The following is a 9,392-nucleotide window of genomic DNA, read 5'->3' on the forward strand; positions in this document are numbered from 1 at the left end:
CATTGAAGAGGACGGAGAGAGAATAGCAAGAAGAGGGAAAAGGAACCAACTTTTATGACTTAAAGCTATTTACCTTGGAGGACCAATGATGAAGAACGGAGAGAGAACTCTTTATAGAAGAAATAATTTTTGTTGTCCTCAAGGACATCCACATACTTGAAGACTGATTTATATATACTATGGGAGCCGTGCAATATTTCACTTTAATATTGTTATGTAGTCTGTTATTAATGTGTACAAAGATATTATATTATATTATGAAAATACTGTATCTTAAAAGTTCATATTTATATCTACATATTGTACATGTATTCTTAAGAAACTATTGTATACAGAAAAAGGGCATCTATGGTTTATTTTGAAATAAGATGTTTATCCTTTAAGTTCATATCGCTATATGAGAAGCATTTTTTCCACATGAATCATTCAATAATGTGACACATGTTAATTAATGACCTATTAAACTCCAGCAAGAGCGAGGAAGGAAAACTTGCCTGTGTTATTTTCATTATTTCCATGGCAGCTTTCGGTTCTTTACCTTGAAAAAAATCATAATAATAAAATATTAAGTGGTCCGAATGAATATAACAACTTGTGTGTTGATTCCATCCAGGCACGGCGCCAGAATTTTTTCTCTACCGGTGCTAAGGGGGGGCTAGACCAATATGTGGGGGTGCTAAGAAAATAAATGATATTGATGACGTCAGAGTTACTTCATAAAGAAATGGGGCTAAACTGGGGCTATTAAAAATTCTGACGGGGCTATAGCCCCCCTAGCCCCGGTGTAGCGCCGTCACTGATTCCATCTAGCCTGATAAGTGATAAAATGAAATTACATTTTTAATGTATTTCATTTCTTAAAAGTATACAATAAAAAGTACAATAAAAGTTTCGCTTTTCAATTACTGTCACTTAAGTAAAGTAGACACAGTATAATATAAAAAAATTACCTAAAATATCTGCAAAAAAGCTAAATAAAAACAAATCCGTTTAATTTAATGGTATGTGGGGAAAATAAGAACTTCAAGAGCTACATTACAAATCCAGCAGAGGGCGCGCTTTCCCCTTCAATTATTATACACGCTAAACGCAACATATTAATCGTAATTTTAGCAATAGCAAAAGGAAAAGCATCAAAATGAAGAACACTGATAAAATCAAAAGTAATATAAAGATTAGGTAATTTAACTGTCACTTAACCTACAGATAAAAAGGCAGTCTTGCGAAACATCGTTCATGTGATGAGTTGTGAGATAAGGGAAACAGACCACTTCCACATTGTTTTGTAATTAAAAGAAAAGCTACATTTAAAAGAATTGTACTTCTCAAAATTATGCTTAAAATAATGTACACTCACAATGAGATGAATTGGTCTCGAGATGCATTATGTAGAAGTTCATGTTATTTGACACAGCGACTAAAAACGCGGTGCTCATCCACGGGCATGACGCTAGAAACGCAGATGGACGCAGAGTCAGTGGCGTCTGTGTAACGTAGGCCTATTTTAATATGGATAAAAATGTAAAAGCGACACAAATAAGTTATGCTTGAAAGATACCATCAGTTCTAGCCAGTTCTCTGCTCAGACTAATAGAATGGCAGGTGTATGTGTACACAGTGAGTGAGTAACATAACCAAAATATGACTTTTGTGCGCTCATTTTTTGTTTTCATCTGCAAATATACGGTAGGTTTAGGCTATATAACAACAGAACGTCCAAAGTCTCCTTAAACACCCTGAGAAGATATGCAAAACACAATAAAAGTTTCAGAGAAATGAAATACCCAGAAAACCCACCACAAGATCCAAGCCTCATAAAAACAAAGTTTCCACCACAAGCACTGAAAGGGTTAAGTGCTGTGACATTTTTCACTTGGCAGATGTTGCTTGTAAGAGCCTTGAGTCATATCTTCACAGTTCACACCCAGTGAGTGCTGCATTACAGAGCACAGCAGAGTGTCACAGGGGACAGTCACACACAGAGAGAGAGAGAGAGAGACAGCACGACTGCAGGGAGAAAAAAAACAGAGATCTGCATCCGTAAGGCGAGCTGGTTAATATCTCTTTAAAACAATGTTTACTAACCCCTTGGCTCTTTGGTTACCTCAGTAGAAGTGCTGTAACCTGTGTGTGGCTTTCTAGCATATCTTGCAGGTCTGAACCTGTTGTGGGCTCATGCCTCATTCCACACTACTTTTCTTGAGTCTTAATCCATGTACATACTTTTACTCTGTCTCTATCTTACACTGTTTACATATCTCCCTTTGTAAAATGGATTAACCTTTACAATTGATGGATTAAAGATGGTACAGTTTTATCAGGGGTGGTGGCATGTTTTGAATGTTCAGGCATTTCCTTATTCAGAACTGCAAAACTGTTCTTTTAGATTAGGTAAGATAACAACTAACAACATTCTAGCATTTAACGGGAGCTGTTTTACACCAGTAAAATGCTGAAAAAGAAGTGCTCAGGATATTCAGTAAACACACTAGGAAATAGCAATTTCCTTAAATGTTTTGCTTTTGTATCTGACGTTATAGTAATAGTGTCTGCCAGATTGTTAGTACTTACAAATTTCCTTTTCCTGTTTTTGAATACCACAAGATTGGCAGTTAGCTGTCATCAACTGACTGAAAGGTAAACAGCCCATGTTAATGTGGTATTCTTATAAAATAACAACACATACATTCATCGTGGTGCTTTTACTGTGGAATTTTTCAGGAATATTCCTGCAATGCATTTTAAGAACATGAGGACTTTGCCTCTGTCTCTCAGGTGGAAGTTTCATAGATCGTGTTGCATCTACTACGCTGTGCAAAATGAGCAGAAAAGGAACTCCTCTATCCAAGCAACAATCAACGCCCATCTTAGGGAGAGGTAAGTTTGGCATAGTATATGTTAATATTGTATCTGAACGCTACATGTTACCTTAAAAATGTGTCACTTTTGTCTTTGTAAAAGGCCAGTGTGCAGGTCCACTGGAACAAACTACTAAAAAGGTGGCCTGCAGACGTATTGTCTGGCGTTGTCACTCAGTCAAAGTAGGTTAAAAGCATAGCATGACAAGGTGTCCGTAACATTCTTTGCAAGCATGTCATAAAGTGCTCTATCAAAAGAGAAAGCGCTGCGCGTTTCTATAAGTAACCTACTTGTAATGAAGCACTTTCCTTTTTGCACTTTGAATGACTTGTGCAAGCCAATGACTTTGCAAAAATGTTTGTTTTCATTTAAAGCTATTTAACAGTTAGTTTAATTACACTAATGACATGCATAACATTTGACTGTTAATTATTTGCTGTTTGATATAGCTTTATGAGAATGATTTCACTGTAATTTAATGGTTTGCACCCTTTGATTACATGAAATTACAGTTAATTTTAATCAAATTCTGCAAAACGAGAAGAATACTGCGAATGTATGGCACTAAGTGGGCTGGACTTGTATGTTGAAATGAAAGTTAGCCTCTTCCGTCTTTGAGATGGTGAAGAAAGTGAGTTAATCCTTCAGACAAAGAAATGTGAGGTAAGGGGAGGGGGCATAGGCTCAGTAGGATGGGCAGGTATGGAGCTAGTGCTGCGCTGCAGGGCGGAGTTCAGCTTCTCCCAATTGTTTCCCTACAAATGAGGAAAGATCGGAGGAGACACGGTGTTAATAGGAGCAAATAAAAAGAGCTATTCTGTCTGACACCCTCTATACTCTCTCCGAGACAACTCTGTGGTTGCCTGACCTTCTCAAAGCGCAGGTAAATAAATGCTCACACTGGAGTTTGTCTGAATTGGTGTGTTTTGAGAATGTTTTGCTCATTTACTTTAAGCCTTGTGTTCTTCCATGCTAATTTTTAAGGTCTAGCAAAACAAGGTGAGTGTAACTTCAGTCACGGTGCTGTATGAATACTGATTATGACGTTACGGGATGCTGTTTGGAACAGAGTATTCCTCTGGGCCGTGTGCGTGTCAGCTTGTGCTTTCCAGAAGCTTGCTAATAATACTGCACTTACAGTATACTGGTGGTGCATGAGTTGTGTTGACTTAAAAAGGAGCAACCTGTGATTCTGGTTACCTGTGCAGGGTAGGGCATAGTTGGCGTGGGCTAGTTTAAAATCAGGTTGAGCTGTCATACATGACAGGTTGCTAAGGTTGAGCTTGGGAATGTAAACATGGCTCTTAGTGCCATGCAGTGTACATTGCATGTTAAGCCATGAGAATACTGTGCTGACATGATGCTGTCAGTCGCTTTAAATAGGGGGAAGCGGGATACTCAAGACTGAAAAACACTGAAGACCTAGAAGTGAAGACCACAGTTAGAAAGCAGCAGGAAAATAGAGAGTCCAAACACAGAGATTCAGTAAAACCATGGCAAAAATAGGTGCTGAAGGTAAGAGAAAGTGTATATTGCAGCATTTGGTACAAAAGGGTTGCTCAAGCAGAATAATAGGGGTCAGGAACATTCAAAAGATTGGACATTGGAAGGGTCAAATGGAAGTAAGGGATAAACTGTGGCAAGCTTTTCTTCAATAGAAAGGTGACGTGTTGGTTGCACATGTTAAACAATAGCACAATTCTTCTGACAGAATGGGTATTTTCAATGGGTTAAAGATGGGTTGAAATAAATAATATATGAGTGAATTGTCGAAAGAATTGTTTACTATGATATATATTTTTAATTTTAATATTATTATTTAATATTAATATTTTAATATATATAATTTTATTTATGCAGGGGTTAAAGCAAGGGGTGGGATTTTGCTCATTTTATATAAAAATACCATATTTTTATACAAATACATGGTATAAAAAAATACCATGTATTTTTTTTCATTAATAAATGGTTGACCTGAAGAATGAAAGCTATATACACTTGGAAAATTACAAGCTATATCACCGCTTATCGACACTAGAGGTATGACAATACAGAGAGATGAGACAAAATACAGATACTTGGTTCACTAGAACGAGACAATATTTTAATACTATAATTACTGTCACTTAAGTAAAGTAGACACAGTATAATATAAAAAAATTACCTAAAATATCTGCAAAAAAGCTAAATAAAAACAAATCCGTTTAATTTAATGGTATGTGGGGAAAATAAGAACTTCAAGAGCTACATTACAAATCCAGCAGAGGGCGCGCTTTCCCCTTCAATTATTATACACGCTAAACGCAACATATTAATCGTAATTTTAGCAATAGCAAAAGGAAAAGCATCAAAATGAAGAACACTGATAAAATCAAAAGTAATATAAAGATTAGGTAATTTAACTGTCACTTAACCTACAGATAAAAAGGCAGTCTTGCGAAACATCGTTCATGTGATGAGTTGTGAGATAAGGGAAACAGACCACTTCCACATTGTTTTGTAATTAAAAGAAAAGCTACATTTAAAAGAATTGTACTTCTCAAAATTATGCTTAAAATAATGTACACTCACAATGAGATGAATTGGTCTCGAGATGCATTATGTAGAAGTTCATGTTATTTGACACAGCGACTAAAAACGCGGTGCTCATCCACGGGCATGACGCTAGAAACGCAGATGGACGCAGAGTCAGTGGCGTCTGTGTAACGTAGGCCTATTTTAATATGGATAAAAATGTAAAAGCGACACAAATAAGTTATGCTTGAAAGATACCATCAGTTCTAGCCAGTTCTCTGCTCAGACTAATAGAATGGCAGGTGTATGTGTACACAGTGAGTGAGTAACATAACCAAAATATGACTTTTGTGCGCTCATTTTTTGTTTTCATCTGCAAATATACGGTAGGTTTAGGCTATATAACAACAGAACGTCCAAAGTCTCCTTAAACACCCTGAGAAGATATGCAAAACACAATAAAAGTTTCAGAGAAATGAAATACCCAGAAAACCCACCACAAGATCCAAGCCTCATAAAAACAAAGTTTCCACCACAAGCACTGAAAGGGTTAAGTGCTGTGACATTTTTCACTTGGCAGATGTTGCTTGTAAGAGCCTTGAGTCATATCTTCACAGTTCACACCCAGTGAGTGCTGCATTACAGAGCACAGCAGAGTGTCACAGGGGACAGTCACACACAGAGAGAGAGAGAGAGAGACAGCACGACTGCAGGGAGAAAAAAAACAGAGATCTGCATCCGTAAGGCGAGCTGGTTAATATCTCTTTAAAACAATGTTTACTAACCCCTTGGCTCTTTGGTTACCTCAGTAGAAGTGCTGTAACCTGTGGCCTCTTTTCTAGCATATCTTGCAGGTCTGAACCTGTTGTGGGCTCATGCCTCATTCCACACTACTTTTCTTGAGTCTTAATCCATGTACATACTTTTACTCTGTCTCTATCTTACACTGTTTACATATCTCCCTTTGTAAAATGGATTAACCTTTACAATTGATGGATTAAAGATGGTACAGTTTTATCAGGGGTGGTGGCATGTTTTGAATGTTCAGGCATTTCCTTATTCAGAACTGCAAAACTGTTCTTTTAGATTAGGTAAGATAACAACTAACAACATTCTAGCATTTAACGGGAGCTGTTTTACACCAGTAAAATGCTGAAAAAGAAGTGCTCAGGATATTCAGTAAACACACTAGGAAATAGCAATTTCCTTAAATGTTTTGCTTTTGTATCTGACGTTATAGTAATAGTGTCTGCCAGATTGTTAGTACTTACAAATTTCCTTTTCCTGTTTTTGAATACCACAAGATTGGCAGTTAGCTGTCATCAACTGACTGAAAGGTAAACAGCCCATGTTAATGTGGTATTCTTATAAAATAACAACACATACATTCATCGTGGTGCTTTTACTGTGGAATTTTTCAGGAATATTCCTGCAATGCATTTTAAGAACATGAGGACTTTGCCTCTGTCTCTCAGGTGGAAGTTTCATAGATCGTGTTGCATCTACTACGCTGTGCAAAATGAGCAGAAAAGGAACTCCTCTATCCAAGCAACAATCAACGCCCATCTTAGGGAGAGGTAAGTTTGGCATAGTATATGTTAATATTGTATCTGAACGCTACATGTTACCTTAAAAATGTGTCACTTTTGTCTTTGTAAAAGGCCAGTGTGCAGGTCCACTGGAACAAACTACTAAAAAGGTGGCCTGCAGACGTATTGTCTGGCGTTGTCACTCAGTCAAAGTAGGTTAAAAGCATAGCATGACAAGGTGTCCGTAACATTCTTTGCAAGCATGTCATAAAGTGCTCTATCAAAAGAGAAAGCGCTGCGCGTTTCTATAAGTAACCTACTTGTAATGAAGCACTTTCCTTTTTGCACTTTGAATGACTTGTGCAAGCCAATGACTTTGCAAAAATGTTTGTTTTCATTTAAAGCTATTTAACAGTTAGTTTAATTACACTAATGACATGCATAACATTTGACTGTTAATTATTTGCTGTTTGATATAGCTTTATGAGAATGATTTCACTGTAATTTAATGGTTTGCACCCTTTGATTACATGAAATTACAGTTAATTTTAATCAAATTCTGCAAAACGAGAAGAATACTGCGAATGTATGGCACTAAGTGGGCTGGACTTGTATGTTGAAATGAAAGTTAGCCTCTTCCGTCTTTGAGATGGTGAAGAAAGTGAGTTAATCCTTCAGACAAAGAAATGTGAGGTAAGGGGAGGGGGCATAGGCTCAGTAGGATGGGCAGGTATGGAGCTAGTGCTGCGCTGCAGGGCGGAGTTCAGCTTCTCCCAATTGTTTCCCTACAAATGAGGAAAGATCGGAGGAGACACGGTGTTAATAGGAGCAAATAAAAAGAGCTATTCTGTCTGACACCCTCTATACTCTCTCCGAGACAACTCTGTGGTTGCCTGACCTTCTCAAAGCGCAGGTAAATAAATGCTCACACTGGAGTTTGTCTGAATTGGTGTGTTTTGAGAATGTTTTGCTCATTTACTTTAAGCCTTGTGTTCTTCCATGCTAATTTTTAAGGTCTAGCAAAACAAGGTGAGTGTAACTTCAGTCACGGTGCTGTATGAATACTGATTATGACGTTACGGGATGCTGTTTGGAACAGAGTATTCCTCTGGGCCGTGTGCGTGTCAGCTTGTGCTTTCCAGAAGCTTGCTAATAATACTGCACTTACAGTATACTGGTGGTGCATGAGTTGTGTTGACTTAAAAAGGAGCAACCTGTGATTCTGGTTACCTGTGCAGGGTAGGGCATAGTTGGCGTGGGCTAGTTTAAAATCAGGTTGAGCTGTCATACATGACAGGTTGCTAAGGTTGAGCTTGGGAATGTAAACATGGCTCTTAGTGCCATGCAGTGTACATTGCATGTTAAGCCATGAGAATACTGTGCTGACATGATGCTGTCAGTCGCTTTAAATAGGGGGAAGCGGGATACTCAAGACTGAAAAACACTGAAGACCTAGAAGTGAAGACCACAGTTAGAAAGCAGCAGGAAAATAGAGAGTCCAAACACAGAGATTCAGTAAAACCATGGCAAAAATAGGTGCTGAAGGTAAGAGAAAGTGTATATTGCAGCATTTGGTACAAAAGGGTTGCTCAAGCAGAATAATAGGGGTCAGGAACATTCAAAAGATTGGACATTGGAAGGGTCAAATGGAAGTAAGGGATAAACTGTGGCAAGCTTTTCTTCAATAGAAAGGTGACGTGTTGGTTGCACATGTTAAACAATAGCACAATTCTTCTGACAGAATGGGTATTTTCAATGGGTTAAAGATGGGTTGAAATAAATAATATATGAGTGAATTGTCGAAAGAATTGTTTACTATGATATATATTTTTAATTTTAATATTATTATTTAATATTAATATTTTAATATATATAATTTTATTTATGCAGGGGTTAAAGCAAGGGGTGGGATTTTGCTCATTTTATATAAAAATACCATATTTTTATACAAATACATGGTATAAAAAAATACCATGTATTTTTTTTCATTAATAAATGGTTGACCTGAAGAATGAAAGCTATATACACTTGGAAAATTACAAGCTATATCACCGCTTATCGACACTAGAGGTATGACAATACAGAGAGATGAGACAAAATACAGATACTTGGTTCACTAGAACGAGACAATATTTTAATACCACTGATTATTTTGACAATTGAGTAATTTGATATTTTTTAGTAACACAAATAGACCTAAGTGAAAACCAGGCTTTAGTATGACGGTTACAAGTCTAGTGAGATAATGCACACCGTTTTCCCAGATGAACGTTAAGCAATTCAAATTCACAGCAAATGCAGAGGAAGAGTTGATGCCACACATGCAGTCTTCACTGGTGAATTACCGGTAAGTTACCATTAAGAGAAAGAGATCATGTGTGAACAGGACCTTTTCAAAAATCCCGGTAAATTTGGTTCTGGCAATCATATCGTTCTTATGGAGATGACGTGATTACTCTGAGCTGTTTACAAAGCTCCGCTGCTTTTTAA

At 37.3% G+C, this 9,392-nt stretch overlaps 1 protein-coding gene across 1 annotated transcript in view; it reads left to right on the forward strand.

Moving 5' to 3' along the window:
• Positions 1-4,244: 4,244 nt before the first annotated feature.
• The window catches only part of LOC107705595 (AMP deaminase 3-like), a gene marked incomplete at its 3' end in the record, with an annotated part of 8,491 nt that continues 3,343 nt past the window's right edge, over positions 4,245-9,392 (forward strand). Inside the window, exon 1 of the mRNA XM_016509345.1 lies at positions 4,245-4,374. Coding sequence (XP_016364831.1) covers positions 4,353-4,374 — 22 coding nt within the window. The remainder of the gene's footprint in view (positions 4,375-9,392) is intronic.

Source organism: Sinocyclocheilus rhinocerous, unplaced genomic scaffold (genome assembly GCF_001515625.1).
Source record: "Sinocyclocheilus rhinocerous isolate Xijiao unplaced genomic scaffold, SAMN03320098_v1.1 scaffold1272, whole genome shotgun sequence".
Classification (NCBI taxonomy): Eukaryota; Metazoa; Chordata; class Actinopteri; order Cypriniformes; family Cyprinidae; genus Sinocyclocheilus; species Sinocyclocheilus rhinocerous.